Raw genomic sequence first — 23,723 nt, forward strand, 5'->3', positions numbered from 1 at the left:
TATCAACACTAAAATGGCAATAAATATCTATCTATCAACAACTGAATCTAAAAAACAAAATAAATGAACAAGGAATCTAATGAACAAAATAAATTGATGACTAAAGTAGAACCAGATGCATGGAAATATGGAATAGACTGATGAATCTCAGAGGGAAGGGGTGGGGGCGGGGGAAGAGAGCTGGAAGAGATTTACCAAAGAACTTATATGCATATATGCATTACCTATGACACAAACAATAGGGTGGTGAAGGCCTGGGGTGAAGTGGGAACCAAGTGACAGGGGACAAGGGGGTAAAAAGGGGAACATCTGTAAAACATAACCAAGGAAGTAAAAGAGCTGTACACTGAAAACCACAAAACACTGCTAAAAGAAATTAAAGACATAAATAAATGGAAAAACATCTTGTGTTCATGGATTGGAAGATTTAATATTTTAAAGATGTCAACATCGCATAAAGCTATGTACAGACTCAATGTAATCCCTATTAAAATGCCAACAATGTTGTTTTATAAAATAGAAAAATCCATCCTAACCTTTATATGGAATCTCAAGGGACCCAAACTGCTAAAACTTACTCCAAAGCTACAGTAATCAAATCACTATGGTAGAGATATAAAGGCAGAAATATAGACCAATGTAATAGAATAGAAAGCTCAAAACCTTGAGGATATTATGCAAGTAAAATAAACTAGTTGGGAAAAAACACACAAGTTCTATATGATTCCATTTATATGAGGTATAAAAGTAGTCAAACCCTAACCGGTTTGGCTCAGTGGATAGAGCATTGGCCTGTGGACTCAAGGGTCCCAGGTTCGATTCCGGTCAAGGTCATGTACCTTAGTTACGGGCATGTCCCCAGTGGGGAGTGTGCAGGAGGCAGCTGATCGATGTTTCTCTCTCATCAATGTTTCTGACTCTCTCTATCCCTCTCCCTTCCTCTCTGTAAAAAATCAATAAAATATATATTTAAAAAAAAAAAAAAGTAGTCAAAGTCATAGAAAGTAGAATGGTGGTTGTCAAGGGCTAGGGACCGGGAAATGGAGAATTTTGTTTAATAAATATAGTTTCAGTTTTACAAAATAAAAGGGTTGTGGAGATCCATTGCACAACAATATGAGTATAAGTAACACTATTGAGCTGCATATTTAAAAATGATTAAGCCCTAGCCCTGACTGGTTTGGCTCAACGGATAGAGCATCGGCCTACGGACTAAAGGGTCCCGGGTTCGATTCCGATCAAGGGCATGTACCCTGGTTGCAGGCACATCCCCAGTGGGGGGTGTGCGGGAGGCAGCTGATTGTTATTTCTGACTTTCTCTCCCTTCCTCTCTGTAAAAAATCAGTAAAATATATTTTTTTAAAAATGATTAAGCCCTGGCCGGTGTGATTCAATGGTTAGAGCACTGGACTGCTCACTGAAGGGTCTTGGGTTCAATTCCCAGTCAAGGGCAGGTACTTGGGTTGCAGGTTCAATCCCAGTCCTGGTGGGGTGCATGCAGGAGGCAACTAATCAGTATGTCTGTCTTACATAGATATTTCTCCCTCCTTCCTTTCCACTCTGTCTATAAATCCACGGAAAACACATCCTTGGGTGAGGATTAACAACAATAAAACACACACACACACACACACACACACACACACCCAAGAACCAGGAAATAGTAAGTGTTGGTATTGAAAACAGTATGGCAGTTCCTAAAAAAATTCAACATAAAATTACCATATGATCCAGCAATTCCACTTCTGGGTGTATACCCAAAAGAATGGAAAGAGTGAAATTTAAAAGGTATTTGTACACCCATATTCATAACAGCATTCCCCCCCCCCCTTTTTTTTAAGAGAAAAAGAGGAATGGGGGGAGAGAGAGAGAAACATCAGTGGGATGCCTCCTATATGCTCCCTGATCCAGGATGGAGCTCCTGACCTGGGCATGTGCCCTGACCAGGAATTGAACCAATGATCTTTCCATGCATGGGACAATGCTCAACCAACTGAGCCATACTGGCCAGGGCTGTCACAGCATTTTTTGCAAAAGAATCAAGAGGTTAACGCAACCCAGGTGTCCATGGATGGATAAACTGATAAACAAAATGTGGTATACAGATACAATGGAATATTTTTCAGTCTTAAAAGGTAAGAAAATTCTGATATATGTTACAATGTGGATCAACCTTGAGAACATTATGCTAAGTTTGTCACAAAATGACAAATATTCTATAATTCCATTTATATGAGGTACCTAGAGTAGTCAAATTAAGAAAGTAAAAATAGTGGTTGCCAATGGCTGGAGATGAGAGTTAGTGTTTAAAGGATACAGAGTTTCAGTTTGGGAAGATGAAAAAGTCCTGAAGATGGATGGTGGTGATGTTTGCAAAATAATGTCATATGTGAACTGCACATTTAAAAATGGTTATAATGATAAATCTTACAGTTTATACAATAAAAAAAAACCAACAACTCCCACCTGGCCAGGTAGCTCAGTTGGTTAGAGCGTATTGTCGCAATACCTCAAGGTTGCGGATTCAACCCTCGGTCAAGGGCATATATAAAAGTCAACCAATGAATGCATAAATAAGTGGAACAAATTGATGTTTCTTTCTCTCTCTTCCCCTTCCTCTCTTTCTAAAATCAACTAAAAGAACAAACAAAATACTCTCTCCCAAAAAAGGACAATGTCTTACACTGATTTAAAAAACAAAACAGAGTAAGAATATTTTTATAAATAAAAAGTTAAATACCAGAAGAGATCAATTTAGAGAGGGAGACTTGGGGATAAAAAGAAGGTGGGGTGGTTCAGGAGCTTGCCTCTCTAATTCAAGCCAAACATAGTATTGGCCAACTTTTAAATCTATGTGTATGTATACTTTGACAAGAAAATGAAAATTTGAATGTCCAGTTTGTAAGAGGGCAGAATAATAAAATTTAACGCAATGAGTTACATCTTTCCAGAATACTGGAAACTTGAAACCTGAGCGATGACTTTGCTTTCTCCTGCTTAAGGATGTAGCCTTGCCAATACTGACTTTCGTTCAGTAACTGAAAAAGCCCTATGTTTTTAAATATTCCCTTATATGGCACATTAAGTTTTATGCAATGGTGATGCAAGCCCTGATGATAAAAAGAGTAATGGGGTTGTAAGAATTTGGCTATTTTCTCAGTGATGACAGAACCTTCCTGTTCAAAGAACATCTGATGGCTTTGAGCCCCTTACACAGCCCAGGGACCAGGGACTAATCTTGCCAAGATATGTAAAGTCACCTCACTTCCATTGTGGAAAAATAAAAAGCAACTTATACTTTGGGTCTATGAGTGGTTTCTTTCTGCCAATCAGTAAGTGACTCAAAGTGCTCCAACTCTTAATCCTAAATTTCTCCTGACTCAAAACATTTTATAGAGCTGAATAGTATCTTTACTTTATTTAGGCAATGATGAAGAAATACACTTTATATGTACTTGTCTGTGTGTGTCTGTTTTAAATTTCCAGTGAGAGAGGGAAATCTTAAATGTTTAAAGAATACTGAAGCCCTTCACAAAATTTATTTCATTTATGTAAAGCAAAATTCTACTGTTAGATATGATCAATCTCCCACTGCTTTAATTACAAATTCTCATCTGTCAACTATCCTTTTTTTAAAAAAACTAACCATATTGTTCTTTATCTATAGTCAATTCCACAGTGCATAGATTTAGCAAAACCCCAAATTCGATGCTTCTGGTACTCCGTGATCATGAAAAGAATCAATTAATTTTTTTAAAAATAAGAGTGCTATTGACTCTTACAAAGTGTTACAATAAAAATCTGGAAAATGAAAAAAAAATCTGGAAAATGAAGGTATAAAGACAATTGTGCAAATCCAGAAAACTAATTATACTATTAGCATTAAGGATATTTTAAAAAATTGACTTATTGTATAGTGGTTAAAAGCTGGGCTCTGAAGTCACTCAGATAAGTGTTTGAAACCTGGCAAAATAAATCTCTCAGTTTCTTCTTATTTAAAGTGAGGAAAATAATAATGCTTTCCTTATAGTGTTAGTGGAAGTATTAAATGAGAAAATGAGCTTAGCACAATACCTGGCATACTGTATCATATAGCACATGGCATATAACTATAGTTAAACATTAGATATATTTACAAAGTTGAAATCAGACTGAACAGGGGTGGGAAAAAGTAGGTTTACAGTTGTATGTGAAATGTATTATTCATTATAATATTATTTATTTGTATTATTTCCATATGACTGTAAATCTACTTTTATTCACCCCTTATGTACAGCTACATACTGCACAACAACATTTAAGTCAACAATGGGCCATATATACAATGGTGGTCCAATATAATTATAGTGGAGCTGAAAAATTCCTATTGCTTAGTGACTGTATTATTCACATGTTTGTGGGGATACTGGTGAAAACAAAGCTACTGTGCTGCCAGCTGAATAAAAGTTTAGCACACACAATTTATACAGTATACTAGAGGCCCAGTGCACAAATTTGTGCACACTGAAAGGAAATTAATTATAAGAAATATTTTAATATCACTATTCATCCTTTGTAATAGAAGTGTCAACCAAATTCATGATCGCCAATGACAGATTGAAACACACGTGTATGACTGGCACCAGTGAGAGCTTTATATGTATCACGCATGCCGGAGTCAACTTAGCCATTTATATATACACTAGAGGTCCAGTGCAAGAAATTCATGCACTTGTGGGGGTGGGGGTGGGGTGTCCCTCTCCCTTAGCCCGGCCTGCACATTCTCGCAGTCCAGGAGCCCTCGGGGGATATCTGAGTGGGGCTAAGCCAGCAGTTGGACATCCTTAGCGCTACTGCGGAGACAGGAGAGGCTCCCACCACCACTGTTGCGCTCGCCAGCCATGAGCCCAGCTCAGGGCTTCTGGTTGAGCAGCACTCCTGTGGGAGCGCACTGACCACCAGGGGGCAGCTCCTGCATTGAGCGTCTGCACCCTGGTGGTCAGTGAGCGTGATAGTGACCGGTCGTTCTGCCTTTCAGTCAATTTGCATATTAGCTTTTTATTATATAGGATAGAATAAACTTGCTTAATTAGACCTGCTTTCTGATTTGGCTAAACTTTTTCCAGCCCAGTGAAGCACCACAACTTCTCTTTCAGGTAACTGAGCAACATAGCAGTAAATATCAATACGAAGCAGATTATTATCGTAGATCATGCAGGGAGAACAAAGGGTAAAATATTTAACTGCAGCAGTGTTTGACTATATTCTGTGCAGTGAGAAAACTTGACGTCATTTTCAAGGTCCACCATTTCTTCTTTTCAGTGGAGTCAAGTTTCTAAATTTTCTAAATCTCCGTTTTCTGGCTAATGAAAAGAAAATAGGATTCTACCAAGTCTCCTATCTACCTACTCCAGGACTTCTGTGAGGATCAAATGAGATGAGGCACGGGAAAATGTTTCACAAATATTTGGTTGAACTGTAAAATGTTTGCACCTGGCTATAAAGCAAGTTGTGTTCCTGGGCTGAAGAAGCTCCAAGGAGGCTAGTCGCTAGGGAGAGGAAGCTGGGCGTGCTATGTGACATTATTACCCGGCGCCCACAGCCACATTTCTGGGCTGGGCTTGGCTGTGGGCCACATTTTGCACCATGGGGTCTTGGCAGCTTTGGCTGCGATTTGGTGGGATGTCGCTCTGGGGTGGTGGCGGGGCCTATGTCCCACTTGGGGGTAGCCGAGTATTGCTTTATGGGCGCCAGGTCCACGGTGCTGTTTCTCTGTAAATGGCCAGTGCATGTCACAGCAGCTCCTGGGTTGAGTGTCTGCCCCGTGGTGGTCAGTGTGCATCTTAGTGACCAGATGGACGAACACTTAGCATATTAGCCTTTTATATATATAGATAATACCTGATAATGATAATAAGCAACTGTTAATGGTTTATGTATTTACTATACTATACTTAATTTATTTATATATATATGTATATATGTATGTGTGTGTGTGTGTATGTATATATACTGATTGATTGATTTCAGAGAGGAAGGAAGAGGGAAAGAGATAGAAATATCAATGATGATAGAGAATCATTGATTGGCTGCCTCCTACATGCCCTCTACTGGGGATCAAGCCTGCAACTTGGGCCCTTGACCAGAATCGAACCTGGGACCTTTCAGTCTGCAGGCTGACGCTCTACCCATTGAACCAAACCAGCTAGGGCTATACTATACTTTTTTTTATACTATACTTTTTATCATTATTTTAGAGTATACTGTGTTTTTGGTTGTTGTTAATCCTCATTTGATATTTTTCCCATTGCTTTTCAGAGAGAGTGAAAGGGACGAAGGGAGGGGAAAGAGAGAAAAAGAGAAACATTGATGTGAGAGAGACATATCTACCAGCTGCCTCTAGTATGCGCTGGAGGGCAAGAGCGAATTTGCAACCCAGGCACATGCCCTTGATCGGGAATTGAACAAGAGACCCTTCAGTGTGCAGGCCAGTGTTCTTACCACTTAGCACCCGGCCAGGGCTAGACTGTACTCTTTACTTCAGCCTCATACACCTCATGTTTACCGTATCTCTTGATTGCATAATTTTCTTTTGTTTAATTTTATGTTGTTTTGTACAGTAAGTAACATGCTGTACAGACTTGTGGTCTAGAAGCAATAGGGTATACCAGCAATTTTCAGCCTGTGTGCCATGAGAAGTTTTAAACATGCAATACCTGACTATTTAGTCAAGGGCACTAACTTCTTTTCCTTTAGACTGTCAAATAAAAAAATGACAACAGCCAACACAATAGCCATTGGGTGTGAATCAAAATTATTCATGTTTTGTTTTGTTTTTTGCCAGATCTGCAAAATATATATTTTTTGGTGTGCCACAGAATTTTAGTAATTAGTAATTAGTTTATGTGCCATGAGATGAAAAAGGTTGAAAAATGCTGACCTACACCATGTAGTAAGTTGGCTATTACCACCTAGGTTTATGTAGGTAGATTCTATAATCTTTGTACAACAAAATTGCTTAACAGTGAATTTCTTAAAACATATCCCCATTGTTAAGTGGCACGTGATTGTAGCTTCAAAGTTATTAAGCTCAAAATTTCAAAGAAAACACACATACACCTATCCCTCAAAATAATAGCAAGGAAATTTAAGGAATATTTTAAGTAGGAAGATTGCTTTTGTACTCCTATTAAGAATGCCTTCTCTTATTTTGGAAATCTCCTAAAACTGCACTGGGTAACATTAACAACCTAAAATTGCCATGGGTAACAATAGTTGCACTATGTTAATACTATATAAAACTCCATTTCCTGAAGGAAATAACGTACCTGACCAAAAATTTTAGGTAAGGTAGCAAATTTTCTGAATACATACACAAAATATATTAATGTATAAGTTACTATAGGTTACTAAACGTTTCCCCTAAAGAATTAATGATGACCTTTTTACAGCAGTGATCCACAACTAATCTCCAAATCATCCTAAATTGGAAACTATATTAAATGCAAAATAACCCTAAATATTTGAAAAAAACACACAATGGTTTTCAAGAAAATTATTCCTATCAGAAACTAAAGCAACAAATAACCACAAGCATTTTGATAGTTGATAGGCCTTTCAAAAATATAATACTAAAAAAATGTGTGAAATCCATCTATTATCATAGTTAGTTAATATTAATCATTATTTGTTGGAGGAAGGGAATGATTAGTTACACTGTTGCCTTTAAGTTCGTGGTTGATCTAAAATCTGAAAAATCTGCTCACTACTTTTATTGGTTTAAACAGGTATGTGTGCACTTAGTTTTTATTTTTAAAAATCCTTTCTTTAAGTGTATATTTTTTGAAAAATTTGCATTTTTACCCTAGAAATATGAATACTGATTCAAAAATATAAATCTGAATCCTCCTAATCGCTCCTAGTTGCAACATGATGCATGGTTTATTGGAAGAAGTGAAACAGAACTGAATCAGTGTGCCCTTAGCCAATTACTTGCCTTTGAGCCTTGCTTTCCTCACTTATGAAATGGGAATAATGATCATCCTAAACTTGTATGGTTGTTGTGATGATTGAAGACTATTCATAGGACCTGGTACAGAGTGAAAAGATCTGGCACTATTTCCCTCTTTTACACCTCAAGTTGCCTGAACATACCTAGCTACTTCATGACTTTTTATAGGTTTCTGACTTCTACCACCCCACTTCCTTGGGTCAGTCTGACAAATGTTTACTTGTCAGTCAAGACCCACTTCCAGGATCACCTTCCTCCCATGGAACTGTACTTCTCACCCTGCTTTATAATTACTTTTTAACCCATTCCTGAGAATGCTAAAGGAAGGACCAATGGCTCAGTCATCTCCATATTTCTCAGCACTAAGCAAAATCTCCAGTACAAGGTAGATGGTCAATAATGACTGCAGAATGCACATAATTGGGTTTTCCACCATACTATGATATTAGCTAAGTACCAAATGTGAAATAAACTAAGACAGAACCTTGGGGTTAAAGCTGTACCCACATGTTTGATAAGCATCAGATTCTTTTAGTTTTCAAGGTGAAATTTTTTAAAGTCACCTACTGTATGCAGCTAGGCCACCCCATTCATGCAAAAGGATAGTAGGAGTAAATGTTCTTGTCATTTTCATTTTTTCTTCCATGGCAGCATCATCCTGCTTTGGATTTAGATTACATCCTGACTTCATTGGGACTGTTTTCAAACAACAGAGCACACTGATGTACTTTCCTATCAAAAGCAAGGGTGCCAGCTATCGTGCTAGCCCCTGTCACTCACCTCAGCCACCTGCTGGGTCCCCACTCTGTGCTGAACCAGCCCCTCCATATTTGTAGCCATGGTGAAGCAAGATCATTAGAGAACCTGTTTGGAAAGATGCAGCAACTTCTATCAGCTGGGGAGAAACCAGGCTACTTGAAAAATATCAGCAATCAAAATTCATCTTTGGTAATGTTTTGTACAGATTTTTCCCTCTATAGAAAACAAGGCTAAGCATATCTGGATATGCTGCACCAAATTCTTCAATGGCAGGTACCAAATTTAATTAGCATAAACAATATTAGCAAAGTGTCAAATGTGGAATGAACTAAGACAGAACCTTGGAATTAAAGCTGTACTTTCAATTTGGAAACAAGACTTCCCTTGGTAAATACAGACAAAGATGGATTTGGAACTTTAATTATCAGGTCTCTTGGGTTGTAACAGCTTGGTTCACCTCTCAGGGAGATGGGAATCACACCTTTTTGTTTAGCTCCCTGCAACATTATGCTGAATAAGTGGCTATCTGAGAAAGGCGTGGTCAACTTTGAATACAGAGCAGTAGATTGCTATCATCAACTATACTTCTGTTACTATTGGCAGTTTGAGAACCCTACCCAGGTGCTAACACACCTCACTCTTAAGTGAAAAGGCAAATACTATCATTAACAAAGAAAAAAGTAAGTAGACTGCATTACTAAAGTGGGCGAAGAACATGGTACCCATACACTTATCATTTATATTTTAAGTCTTCATTAAATTAGAAAAACAAGACAATTCAGCTTCCTATTCATAGAATAACAACAACAGTGTGACCATTTGTAAAAATTGAGGAAGATCATCTAAAGACCAAAAATTGTGCTAGTCTCCTGGGCCAGGATCATTTGCGTACTAGCATTTTTGATGTAACAGACCTACTGGTCTCTTCAGGTCATAAAACATAGCTACCCTGAATAGTCCCTAAACCCATGCCATTAGAATACTCTACCACAAAGAATTCAGGATAAAGAAATTCCACTCTATATCTAATTCCTTGACAAATCAGAAAGACTTCATTATTGACTGCACAGGTCCCATGATTAACAGGAGAACAAAGTTCTGGTATTTATTTCCAGCATTTACATATAAAAACTATATGGTACTACTGAATGTATAACATACACAAATGCATACACATTTCATTTGTTTGGCCCTTCCTCAATCACAAATTAGACTACTTCACAATGTAATTTTATAAACACTTTCCTGTAGTTCTTACCTAAGATATTATCCTATATAATAAAAGCCCAGTGACCAAATGGCGGAACGACCGGTGGACCAGTCGTTATGATGCGTACTGACCACCAGGGGGCAGATGCTCAATGCAGGTGGTCAGTGTGCTCCCACAGTGGGAGCAGCCACTCAGAGGGCGGGTCCACAGCTGCTCAGCTGACCGATCCCCACAGGCCATGCCCCCACCAGTGCATGAATCCCGCACACTGGGCCTCTAAGTAGTACTTATAAGCACTGATCTCTATCAAGCCTTTCCACTCTCTGGTGACTTCCTATATCATTCTGTCCACTATTAGACAGTTCCTTCTATGATCATAATTCCCCTTCATATTACTTTATTGCCAACATGGTAATGAGAGAGATAGAAGCATGAAACTGTGATTGATAAATATAAAATAATTGGCCCCTGCCTTCAAGGAGACAACATCCTGTAAGAGCAGGTACTGCACCAACTGCCACAAGGATACCAGGTCACCAGTGTCAGTAATTCATCTTCACATAACAGTACATGATCTGAAATTACAGAGGTAGTGTTTCTGGTTATTTATTCTTTTTAATAAGTAGTTAAGACTTTTAACTTTTCTTTACTTTTCATTGTTTCTAGAAGAAAAATCATAGAGAAACACTCTGATCTTTTCCCCTAGTTATAGTTTAGTTCCAACTAAAAGAAATAGAGGGAAAAAAATCATTTCACACGTATCAGAAAAGTTTCTTAACAACTTGACTGTTGATAAAAACACAATTATTGCATGTGAAAAGTCTACAGAGTTCCTTCTTTTTCTATAAAATCAGAGGTCTCAAAAGAACTCTCTAAGGAATAAAGTGGATAAAGATAGCCAATAGGTATTATATAAGAAATAAAATCTAAACATGCAGCTGCAACTATTAATTTTACCACTTTTAGGTGTTACAAGCATTTCTGTTGCTGTTATTAACAGCTGTTTGATGCAAGAAATTTATGAATTTGAATATCAGAAATATCAATTGGGAATATTATTATTTACTATAGAAATAAGAGTACTAGAAAGACATATCTATTGGGTTTCCCTAAAAGAGGTAGCTTAAGCCTTCAAGTTTTGAGTTGAAGTGGATTTAACAGATGACTGACGGCCTGATAAAGATGACTTAGTAACTCAGAAAATTGTCTGTAATGACTCACTTGAACACTAAATTTATAGGCCAATCAACCTCACATAGGACTTGGGGGCTCCAAGATACTGCTAACGACCAATGATTCTAGATGTTAGGTCACAAAGGAAGATGTAGTAATTAACATGTTTAGTTTAGAAAAGTTAAATATTAATTCTTTATTGATTACATAAATTATAAATATCTTCTGCTATGTAGCACATCTATTTACTTTATGGTGTCTTTTGATGAACAGCAGTTCTTAAATTTAATAAGGCTGAATATTTATATATTTATTTATATATATTTATTAATATATATGTATAATATTTATATATTTAATAAGGCTGTCAATATTTTCTTTTATAATCTGTACTTTTATGTTTTATTTATAAAAATCCTATCCTACCTGAAGGTCAAAAGTATAATGTTATGCCCTGGCGGGTGTGGCTCAATCAGTTGCAGTGGTTCTCAACCTGTGGGTCGCAGCCCCTTTGGGGGGGGGTCGAACGACCCTTTCACAGGGGTCGCCTAAGACCATCTGCATATCAGATATTTACATTACGATTCATAACAGTAGCAAAATTACAGTTATGAAGTAGCAACGAAAATAATTTTATGGTTGGGGGACACCACAACATGAGGAACTGTGTTAAAGGGTTGTGGCATTAGGAAGGTTGGGAACCAGAGTTAGAGCATCATCCCATGCACCGAGGGGTCGTGGATTCAATTCCCAGTCAGGGCACATACCTAGGTTGCGGGCTCAACCCCTGGTTGGGGCACGTGCACCCGATCGACATTTCTCTCTCTCTCTCTCTCCCTCCCTCCCTCCCCTTTTCCCTTCCTCTCTCTCTAAAATCAATAAAAACATATCCTTGGGTGAGGATTTTTTTAAAAGTATAATGTTATGTATTATAAATGTTAAAGAGTTTTGTCCCTCACATTTAAGTCCTCAATCCATCTGCAAATTGATTTTTGAGTTTGATGGGAAGAATCCATTTTTCCCCCCATTGTATGGATAATCAATTTTCCAGGACCATTTCTAAACAACCTATCCTTTTTGCCTACCATATCTCAGGCTGTATGTGTGGATGTAATTCTAGGTTCCCTATTCTATTCCACTACTGTTCTACTTATCTTTCTCCATGCCACTACCATTATCTTATTACTGCAGCTTTATAATAAACCTTGCTCTGTTAGGGCAAGTGCACCCCTCCCCCCCCCCCCCCCCCACACACACACATTTTGCTCTCTTGCCCATACCAACTTCCTTAATTATCTCAAACACTCATGACCCGGAGCAGCAACCTTTCTTTATAACTTAAATTCTTACAATTCTTGATCTCACTCTTGGTTTTCTGCCTCCAAAGCAGCTTCAGGCATCATCAACAGCAGTTTTGGAACTGCTTAAAAATGAACAAGGAGGAATGTGCACCTTCAGGAAAAATAAGCAAAGACAAAGAGTGAGAATAACATTGAGAGAGGTATTGAAAGAGAAATTATGAAAAGCAAGTGCTTTCAATAAAGATTTAAATCCAGTGAAAGCAGATAAGTGAGACGGTAATTTCAAAAAATATTTTCCATTTCATCATTTTTGAAAATATGCTAAGTCGCAAACCATATTTTATTCTCATATATAAATAAGAAAGAGGGCCTTCTTTCAGGATATCACAATGAAAGACATCAGGGAAAATATTTAACTCAAGTGCATAGGTTAAAAAAAAAGAAAAAAGATAATGCCAGAGGGTAAGATTCTCACCTGAGAGCTTCTCTTACTGCTACCACAGAAATAGGTAATCCTAGACAGAAAGACCACATAGTAGGAAGGAAAGGTAGAGCACTTTGACAATGGTTGTCAATTAGGGGGCATCCCCCTAAAATGAGAAACTCCAGGGAACAATGTATTGTGCCCACATGTAGTTTGAAAAACCAGTCACTAGCACAATATAATTTTGCATTTGAAGTCTGAAAAAACAAACAAACAACCTACTGTTTTGATACTACAAACTGGAAAAAAAAACACTTAAAAACAACCTTCTTGGCTGGTGGAGCTAAGCATGGTAATACTGAGAGTAACTGACATTTCCTGAATGATTACACCAGGAACTGTACTTACAAGCACTGTGAACAAAACATTATTTTTCTTGGTACAGAAACTTGAGGTCTTCAAAGGTTGGTCCTTGACCTATTCGGCTCCCTAACCCTTGAAGATTGCTCCCGCACACAAATAATGTTCCCGGAAAAGACCAAATAGCTTAAGTAAAAAAAGAAACTGCTACAGAATATTTTTCAACGGTAATTTTAAGCTAATCAAGTTGAAGAACTACCAATCCTTTTTAAGCAACTGCTGTGAAATAGTAAATGAATTGACTGCTGAGAATTAACAATGACAATAATAAAAGGAGGAGAAAGTCTTTGTCCTTGAAGAATTTTAGAAAGAAACCAATAAAAGCTATGCAGTGTTAAGTGCTACAATGAATATCCAAAGGAAGAAGCATCTCGCTCTGCTTGTGGTAGTTTTATAGGAGAGAAGCTGGGTCTTGAAGGAAGAGTAGAAATTCAATAAGCAAAGAGGAGAATGGAGAGAGTTCTAAGCAGAGATGACAGCTCATACAAACTGGTAGGTATGAAAGAGAACGACATATTTGAGGAACAGTAGGAAATCTGGTGGGGGATTATTGGAGAGGTCAGGGGAGGAGAGAGGCTGATACGATAGGTAACAGAGAACTATCAGAGGTTTGGCAGAAAAATGAAGTAATCACATCTGGATCTTAGAAAATTCCTTTAGGCAACAACGTGATGATAAAAAAGGAGAGACTACAAATGGAGAGCCAGTTAGAAAGTGGTGGCAACAAAGACTATTATGAAGTATGAAGGCATCGTCTTAAACTTAACTTAAATGTGAGTTTTTCCTGTATTGCACATGTATGACAACAGGGCACAGTACATAAAAACTATAATACAAACCATAGGATGATGGAAGTAAAACTATTATTGCTTGTCTTTATGCAAGCGTAGGTTTTATAACATATTCTTTCAACTACAATGAGATCAGTATCACCCTTTTAGTAACAAACAAGTAGAGAAAACTATGGTGACTGAATAAGCTCTTCTAGGCTCACAAAAAGTGTACAGCTGACCAAACTTTGCAACCAAGGTTTCCTTTGTGAAGCAGAGCTACAAACCCCACTGCAGTGAAAGCTGGGCTCTGACTGTGAACACCTGAATACCCAGTAAGTCACCAGGACAGCTCAGCTATGTTCTCCACAGGGGCAGGCTTAGGAGCCAGGGTCTCAAATAACAATAAACAAGCCCTGGGACAAGGAAACTCTGTCTTTATTGATAGGAATGGGTGAGCCTTCCTTTCCCTTCACAATCAACTGATTCATATTATCCATATTTATGTATTGCATGGCCCATAATTATATAACATTAAAAAATATCTACTGTCTTGATAGTTTCTCATCTAAACAAATATACTGGGTTGTAAGGCTTTGGCACTAAGTCGATCTTTCTGATACTAAACCACATGAGGTTATTGTGAAGATTAGATCTTAAATATGTATGTAAGAGCCTAACTCAATGCCAGGCACATAACAGACATACAATACATGGAAGCTACTATTGGTGCAAGGAGATGGTGCCACTTTTACTTTCTCAAAGAAATTTGATGCTGAAACCGGTTTGGCTCAGTGGATAGAGCATCGGCCTGCGGACTGAAAGGTCCCAGGTTCGATTCCGGTCAAGGGCATGTACCTGCGTTGCGGGCGCATCCCCAGTGGGAGATGTGCAGGAGGCAGCTGATCGATGTTTCTCTTTCATCGATGTTTCTAACTCTCTATCTCTCTCCCTTCCTCTCTGTAAAAAGTCAATAAAATATATATTAAAAAAAAAAGAAATCTGAAAGCAATAACTCAAATTTTTTTTAAAATATATTTTATTGATTTTTTACAGAGAGGAAGGGAGAGAGATAGAGAGTTAGAAACATCGATGAGAGAGAAACATCGACCAGCTGCCTCCTGCACATCCCCCACTGGGGATATGCCCGCAACCCAGGTACATGCCCTTGACCGGAATCGAACCCGGGACCCCTCAGTCCGCAGGCCGACGTTCTATCCACTGAGCCAAACCGGTCTCGGCGCAATAACTCAAATTTATACAATGTGTATTACACTTAGAAATAGGTCTCTCATTTTGACATAAGATCCACATGAAATTAACTATATTTACATGCATCATATGCTCACATAGCATTTGTAATTCATTGTTAAATTGTATTAACTGGGCAAAATGAAAGGACTAAATTAAGATAAATCTCACAAATATTTAAAAATAAACCAATACCTAATAACTATTTTCAAAATACTGCATGGGTAATAGAACTTCTTGATAGGTCCAAGATATTCAGTGTAATCTCTGTTATGCTGTGACTGTCAAGAGTCTTTTTTTCTTTTTATTGATTTCAGAGAGGAAGGGAGAGGAAGAGAGAGATAGAAACATCAATGAGGAGAGAGAATCACTGATTGGCTGCCTCCTGCACGCCCCAGTGGGGATTGAGCCCACAACCAGGGCATGTGCCCTGACTGGGAATCGAACTGTGACCTCCTGGTTCATAGGTCAACGCTCAACCACTAAGCAACACCAGTTGGGCTGTCAGAGTCTTTTTATTCATACTCATGGGAAAATAAAAACTGAAGAATCTAGATAGCCTGAAAGAGGATTTTAAAAAAGAGAGAAACACATAGCTAAAGATTTGAAATCATAGATCAAGACTTGAAACCAGGATATGGTAATCAAGTGGCAGATTTAATATAATAAAATGTTCATCAAAAGAAAGGCTCATGGGGATACCTCTAAGGCAGGGCTGGGCAAACTTTTTGACTGAGGGCCACAATGGGTTCTTAAACTGGACCGGAGGGCCGGAACAAAAGCATGGATGGAGTGTTTGTGTGAACTAATATAAATTCAAAGTAAACATCATTACATAAATGGGTACGGTCTTTTTTTTTTTTAGGTTTATTCATCCCGCGGGCCGTAGTTTGCCCACGGCTGCTCTAAGGTCAAGTTCAGATATACATCCTGCCACTTCAATCAGAAACCCTGCCACTACTTAAACTCAAAGATTACTTGCTTTTAGGTCAGGTGATTCCCTGCCCTACACAAGAAACTTATTACAAGTCTGGGCTACAAGAAAGGGACAGCAATGATATATGTGTGCTAGGGGGTGCGAGGTGAGGTGGTAAACATTGAACAGTGGGGAAAGAAGTGGTTCTCATCTATGGAGTTCTCATGTTACCAGAGCAGTGCTACAACTTTCTGCGCGTCTTCCTGTAAAAAAAAAAAAAAAAATCATTGCACACTGCATGATTTTCCTCACCTTTCTAGGGGCCTAAGTGTAAGGGTGATAAAAACTCTCTTCATTTCTATTAGTGTGAGCCAGGGACAGATGGATGGAAGGAAAGCAGGACAGACTTCCTCAGAATTTACAATGTGCCTTATATAAAAGGAGGCATCATTTAATCCTTAAAATACCTTCTGATTAGGTATTATTAGCACTACCAATACATACAGAAAAAAAAAAACAGATTCAGAAGTTTAATCAACTTGTTTCAAGTCTTCCAGGCCACTCTGACTCTAAGAACACAACATCCCCTCTATATCAGTATCCTTCAAAATAATTTCCCAGAAAAAGTCAAGCGGAAGGAATCTTTTAAAGTGACAGGAGAGCAGCAAGGAAACAAATTGCTTGAATCAATAAGCTAGATCATTTAATAACTAGTTTATACAATCACTAATTCCTAAATACAGCAGGTCCTTGAATACTGTTATTTTATTATAACGTTGATGAGATACCCTAGAAACTTAACTCTTGTTTATATCCAGTAGCCTATGGTAAAACTGGTTTCATTACATGTTTCACTTAAAGTCACATAATCCATTGACAACATTTTTAGTATGTGCCTTTTGCTGCAATGCTATCTTTCCTTCATTTGAAAATTTCCTTTTTTAAAAAACAATCTTTTACTTTAGAAAAGAAACAAACTTAAATTTAATTTTTAAAAAATCTGCATTGCATTAAGTAACAAACATGTTCTGATTACCAGTCTTTTCAGCCAAGGGCTGACCTAAACTCTGTGCTTTCAACCATGGTAAAGGTGATTTTTCAATTCCAGGTTTACTTAACCTAGTGAAAAGATGTATTATTGCAGAAGCAATAAGGGAGGGTGAGAGAAAGAGAATGAGAGTGGTACAGAGGCAGGCAGTTATTGAAAGTGCATGTGTGGGCAGATAGTAAGAAACTTTTTTTTTTGCTTACCTTTTTTTTTTCTATCAACACGTGAACAATAAAGGTAAGTAAGATGGCTCCCAGTAAAACCATGAAGTCTTCAAGTTTGAGTCTAGCACTGCCAGCTTCTCCTCCTCACTCTTCAGTAGCATTCACCCAATTTTCTAGGCCTCAATACCTTCTTTCACATCTTCCACTAATCCAAACAGGACAGAATGATACCCTCTTTTACACTTGGAATGAAACTCCTCCCTATCAACTTATTAACATTTCCAGAGCTTAGAATAATTATGGAATGAAAGGTTTTACCTCCTATGTAAGGACTTCAGGCCTCTTACAGTGGGAGAGTTAATTTTTATTGTCCCTAAAAATCACACTTTCCCCCTGAGGTTAGCTTTCATCATTATAGGCTACCTGGAGTCCAGGAGTGAAGCAAAAACAACAGTTGAGTGTCTGAGCTAGCCTATTTCTTTCTCAACCTAATAATTCACTTCCCATACCTCTGCTCCAAGACTCCAGATGCCAGGGGTATGCATCTGCTCCTTCTCTCCTTGTAATAATGCCTATGCCAATGCCCTCATCTGAACTGTCATCCTTTCTATCCACTACCACTCATTATTGGGAGCTATGCTAGTTGAGTTGCAATTTCCAAACAGTCATGACTTTTGGTACAGAGCTCCTGTTGCTTAAAACTCTCTAGCACTCAAGGCCCCTGAAGAGAGGATGGGGAACAGGTAGCAGAAATAGATGGCAAGGGATATGGGGAAGAAATGGCAGGGATGGGAGGGAATTACAAAGAGAATCTCAGCCTCCAGTCATGTTAGGTTGCAAGTGAGACTCCAACAAATAAGAGCTTATCTTTTACAATGTGCGACAGGAACACGAATGTGTACATCACGTTAAAGATGATAATCACACATGGAGGAAAAGTCAACATTATTTAAGTTTCTCATTACCAGTAATAAAGTAAAAAGAGCTAAACAAAACTCTTGCAAAGTGTTGCATCAGGTGTGACGCTGGACTTGAGCTCTAAGATGGATTCCTTCACAGATTCCTCCTGTGTGGTACTGATTAAAGGGAACTAGTATCTGCTCTAGGACGTGCTTTGGGACTGAAGGAGCATATGACAAACAGGTAAGAGAACTCAAAGATAAAAACCCCAAATGAGAGCCCTCAATATGTGGAGACACTAAGACAGCTAGACACAAAAGGCCAGTGGTTCAGTACCAAGGTTGAAGGGCGTCTGCTCTACACAGGTCCACCTGCCTTGTTCTATGTAACCTGGACAAGTGACTCCTACTCTTGGCCCCAATCTCAGTGTTGGTTCCCACCTCCCCATTTTAAAAGTGGGAAATCTATAAGCCTCAGATAGGCTACCCACTCAAGGTTCCAGAGACAGGCGTTGAACTGTTACTTGACTTCTTGGAGACAAATGTTAAGATTTTCCGGAATTCCTCAAAAAGTAAGATTATTACACATACGGATTTTATTTTCTGTAAAGGCATGTTCATGAGAACAAAATTTCAAGGTCATCTTAAATACAACTGTTGGAAGCAATAAATAAGTATTTTCATGTTGTAAAACAACATTAAACTCTCAGTTCTTTAGTTACCCTGAGTAATTAATTCAAGGAATCAAAATTGTTGAACAAGTGGTACCAAAAATTCCTGTAACAGGATAGAAGAATCCAAAACCAAAGATTTAAATAAAAGTGTGACTGCTAATTGGTTTTAAAATATTATAACATTTTATTTTTAAAATCAGTATTATATAGCCCTGGCCAGTGTGGCTCAATTGGTTGAGCCATGTCCCATGCACCGAAAGTTCAGCGGTGTGATTCCAGTCTGGGCACATGGGGTTGCAGGCTCCATCCCCAGTAGGGGTGTGTGCAGGAGGCAACTGATGAATGTTTCTCTGTATCATTGATTTTTTTCTCTATCTCCCTTCTCTCTCTGAAATAAAAAATAAAAACACATAAAAAGTAAGTAGTATGTAAAATAAGTCAGCAAAAATGGTCTATTTACCAGACTTTCAGGTGGAAGCTTAACATATACTTTGCAAAGTAAGCTTTTAAACTTGGGAAAGCAATTAAAAGGTTATTCTTCAATAATTCTGTTACATGAATCCATTTATCTTTGGAAGAATAAATATTTAAAATTAATGGCTACATCAAAATAAAAAGCTTCTGCACAGCTAAGGAAAGCATCAACAAAATGAAGAGGGATCCCACTGTATGGGAGAACATATTTGCAAATGATACATCTAATATGGGATAAATTTCCAAAATATATAAAGAACTCATACAACTTAACAAAAGGAAGATAAATAATCCAATGAAAAAATGGGCAAAGGACCTAAATGGACACTTTTGCAAAGCAGACATGTAGATGGCCAAGAGACATAAGAAAAAATGTTCAAAATCACTCATCACCAGAGAGACGCAACTTAAAACGACAATGATGTATCACCTCACACCTGCCAGAATGGCTAGCACCAACAAATCAACAAACAAGCGCTGGCGAGGATGTGGAGAAAAGGGAACCCTAGTACACTGCTGGTGGGAATGCAGACTGGTGCAGCCACTATGAAGAATAGTATGGAGTTTCCTCAAAAAATTAAAAATGGAACTGTCATTTGACCCAGTGATCCCACTTCCAGGAATATACCCTAAGAATCCTGAAACAGCAATCAGAAAGAATACATGCACCCCTATGTTCACAGCAGAGCTATTTATAATAGCTAAGATGTGGAAACAGCTCAAGTGCCCATCAGCAGATGAGTCCATAAAAAAGCTGTGGCAGATTTACATAATGAAATACTATGCAGCTGTAAAAAAGCAGGATCTCTTACCCTCTGAGACAGCATGGAGGAACCTGGAGACTATTATCCTAAATGAAATAAGCCAGCAGAGAAAGACAAGTACCACATGATCTCACTTACATGTGGAATCTAATGAACAAAATAAATTGATGAACAAAGTAGATCCAGAGACATGGAAGCATGGAACAGACTGATGAACCTCAGAGGGAAGGCAGGAAGAGACTAACCAAAGAACTTACATGCATAACCTATGGACACAGACAATAATATGGTGAAGGCCTGCAGGGAGGGAGGGTGGGGAGTGTTAGAGCAGAGTGGAGGGGGCCAATCATGTTAAAAGGGACATCTGTAATACTTTCAACAATAAAGATAAATTTTTTAAAAATAAAAATGACCACACTTTCAGCTCTCATCTCCCTGCAAACCTACTTCTCTTCCCTGTGATAGAGAAACAAAGACTAGCATTTTTAATTTCAAGAAAATCATATTGGTGCTTTGTTTCTTCATTTAAAGCAGTGGTTCTCAACCTTCTGGCCCTTTAAATACAGTTCCTCATGTTGTGACCCAACAATAAAATTATTTTCGTTGCTACTTCATAACTGTAATGTTGCTACTGTTATGAATCGTAATGTAAATATCTGATATGCAGGATGGTCTTAGGCAACCCCTGTGAAAGGGTCGTTCGACTGCCAAAGGGGTTGCAACCCACAGGTTGAGAACCGCTGAGTTAAAGTAAATGACATCGTTATATTTGGACTATTTGTTTATTAATGAGTTCCATATGAACTCATCAACTTTCATTAATTTACTTTGTAATTCAGTTTATTATTATCTATTTCTGGTCTTTAAAAAGAACTAAACATAAAATCAACATATAAGTGGGTAAAAAGAAATTCATGTCTCCAGTCAGTGCCATCTGTGAGGGGCCACTTTCTAAAATCATCCAAATACTGTAATAGACATTTTATTGCTGGCACTGCTATCTGAATTGCCAAACAAGCCCCCACAAAAAGTTACCATTAATGAGCAGTAACTTAGTTACCAGTGATATCATAAATTATCAATTAATTCACTCAACAAATAGTGCCAGGCACTCTGCTAAGTGCTGGAAATATAATGAACAAAATAATTCCTGCTCTCATGCAGTTTACCTCAAGGTAAGGGGAACACATATCAATCAATCATATAATGGAGTATAATTACAAAGTGAGACTAAGGTTATAATGGAAAAATACAGTGTAGTAAAAGAATCTGATCTAGATTGGCACTGGGCATCAGAGAGGGTTACCCTGAGGAAGTGATGCTTGAGCTGAGATCTGCAGGACTAGGGTATGTATGTGTGTGGTGTGTGTGTATGGGGGTGGGGGGGTGGGGGGGTGGAAGAGGGCTTGTGAGGATTTCAGGCTGAGGGGACAGCATGTGAAAGGGCCTGGGGTTAAGGTGAGTCACGGTTGAAGTTGAAGGCAAGCCAGTGTGTTTAGAGCACAGGGGGTCAGGGGTACAGCCATAAGAAAATGATGGAACATCTTAGAAAGTTTAAAACAGCAGGAAAAGGACCTCCACAATTACATCGGTTCTAGTGGGGTAAGAACAACATAATGCTTGTAAGAGTCTTGTAAATCGTAAAGTACCCCATACTTTTTGCTAGACTATTGGTTCCATTTGTTTTCTAAACAAATTTTTGGTCTGGATGCCAATTAATAACCAAAAGCAGAACAGTCAAAACTAGAACCCCAGTGTTCCAATCCAGTGTTTTGCCCCTATACCACATGACTAAAAATTTCACCATTTATATCCTTTAATTCCAATTATTAGTATTTACTATGTGCAAGGCGCTTTATTTACTTTGACCCATTTAATCCTCAATTCTAGAAGGTTCTATGATTGTCCAGATGAGGACAGTAAGGCTCAAAAACGTTAAGTAACTTACCCAAAGTCACACAGCTAGTAAATGCTGACACTGTTAACCAACACAGTAATTAGCTTTGGCTTAAAACATTTTGTGTGTGTGTGTGTATATATGGGGATGAGAGAGGGAGAAAACAGAACTTGTGTATAGAATCACATTCACACGTTTTAGTCATCTCTGTATTCCAGTCTGGCACCTAATTCCGGAGGCAAATACCTGATGAACTGAAGATGGATATAAGGGGCTGACAAAGGATTTGAATCTGTGATTTTCTGAGGTTTCCCTCCCAAGTCATATATTTATCAGCAATTCATTTATGGCTGTATTTTCCCTGACTCTTTCTTTTTCATTGTTAAATTGAAGATTTACTATTACCTTTGTCATATTTCACAGACTTTAGCCTGGAGGTAGAGCAGAATAATAGAAAGAACAACAAAGTAGTTCTAACCAATTTACAGCCTGTTCCCAATCACACCAAATGCTTTCCTTCCTTTACACCTGGGCCGCTACACCTGTGGTTCGTGTTTTTTTGTTTTGTTTTGTTCTCCCCCCTCCCCCGCCCCCTTAGGTTCCTTGGTTCAAGCACCACCTTACAGAGGCCTTCTCTGACCACCCAATCTAAATTTGTCTCCTCATATCTTCTTTAATTCAGTTTCATTTCTTTTCTGGAATTTGCCATTCTCTGAAATCGTATTTTTATTTGCCTATTCACCCCCATCCCCAATTCTAAGAGGGGAGAGAGGCCTTGTCTAGCTAGTTCTCTGGATGTATCCCCAGTGCCCCAAACTAAGCAAACAAGCATTTAATGAGTGAGAAGAGAATTACCTGATTCACCTGTGTTCTCTCAAGCCCTCAATACATTTAAGCTTTCCATTCCTGGCGCTTCTACACCCGATTTTCAACAATAACACCATTTTTACATCACTCTGGGGTTCACAAAGTAGCCTTGACTCCATTTTCCGAGTAGAGCACTCAACGGTCCTGAGAAGGGAGGTCCGGCCTGGCAAGAACGCCCATTCTCCCCGTTTTATAATCTATGAAGTTGAGCCTCAAGATTCGCCCGCGGCTGCGCCGGAAATACAGGAAAGAGCCGGGCCCTGAACGGTGTCCAGCCTGCGAAAAGTCTTCCCCACGAGTCAGCGACGTGGACTCACGATGCTTCGCCGCCTTTATCACTATTGCTCGGCATCACCCATCCTGGACGCGCTCCAGGCCCAGGGAAACCGCGCGGCCCCCCGCCGGTTCTCCGGTGCTCCCGGCTCCCGCCCAGGCCGCGCCCCCATGACCCCGGAGCCCACGCTGCGCCCCGCCCCTGCTCCCGCCCTGCCAGGATTCCAGCGCCCCGCGGGGACCGCCCTCTCCCGCCCGAGCCAATCAGCAGAGCTTCGGAGGAAGGAGCGCAGGTCCCGGCCCTCCTGTGTGGGCACCAATTGGTCGGCAAAGCCGTCGCTCACGAGGCGGCACTCCGTACCCGCCTGCCACACTCCCCTTCAGAAAAAACGGCGGTTGGGCCGAGGCGGCCGCCAACGGCACACGAGGAGCGGAGGGGCGAGGAGTCA

The 23,723-nt window shown here is 39.0% G+C and overlaps 1 protein-coding gene across 2 annotated transcripts in view; it reads right to left on the minus strand.

Moving 5' to 3' along the window:
* Positions 1-23,453, minus strand: part of NR2C2 (nuclear receptor subfamily 2 group C member 2) — a gene marked incomplete at its 5' end in the record, with an annotated part of 81,517 nt that extends 58,064 nt beyond the window's left edge. Inside the window, one exon of one of the 2 annotated variants that reach the window (XM_081105671.1) lies at positions 22,990-23,453. Coding sequence is in view for 1 of the 2 variants with exons in the window: in XM_081105670.1 (XP_080961796.1) it covers positions 8,771-8,830 (60 nt within the window). Of the gene's footprint in view, positions 1-8,770; positions 8,831-22,989 lie in introns of those variants that run through there. The other variant, XM_081105670.1, reaches the window with a different exon arrangement.
* Between the last annotated feature and the right edge of the window lie 270 nt (positions 23,454-23,723).

The sequence above is a fragment of the Myotis nattereri genome (genome assembly GCF_964212035.1).
Source record: "Myotis nattereri genome assembly, chromosome: 14".
NCBI lineage: Eukaryota > Metazoa > Chordata > Mammalia > Chiroptera > Vespertilionidae > Myotis > Myotis nattereri.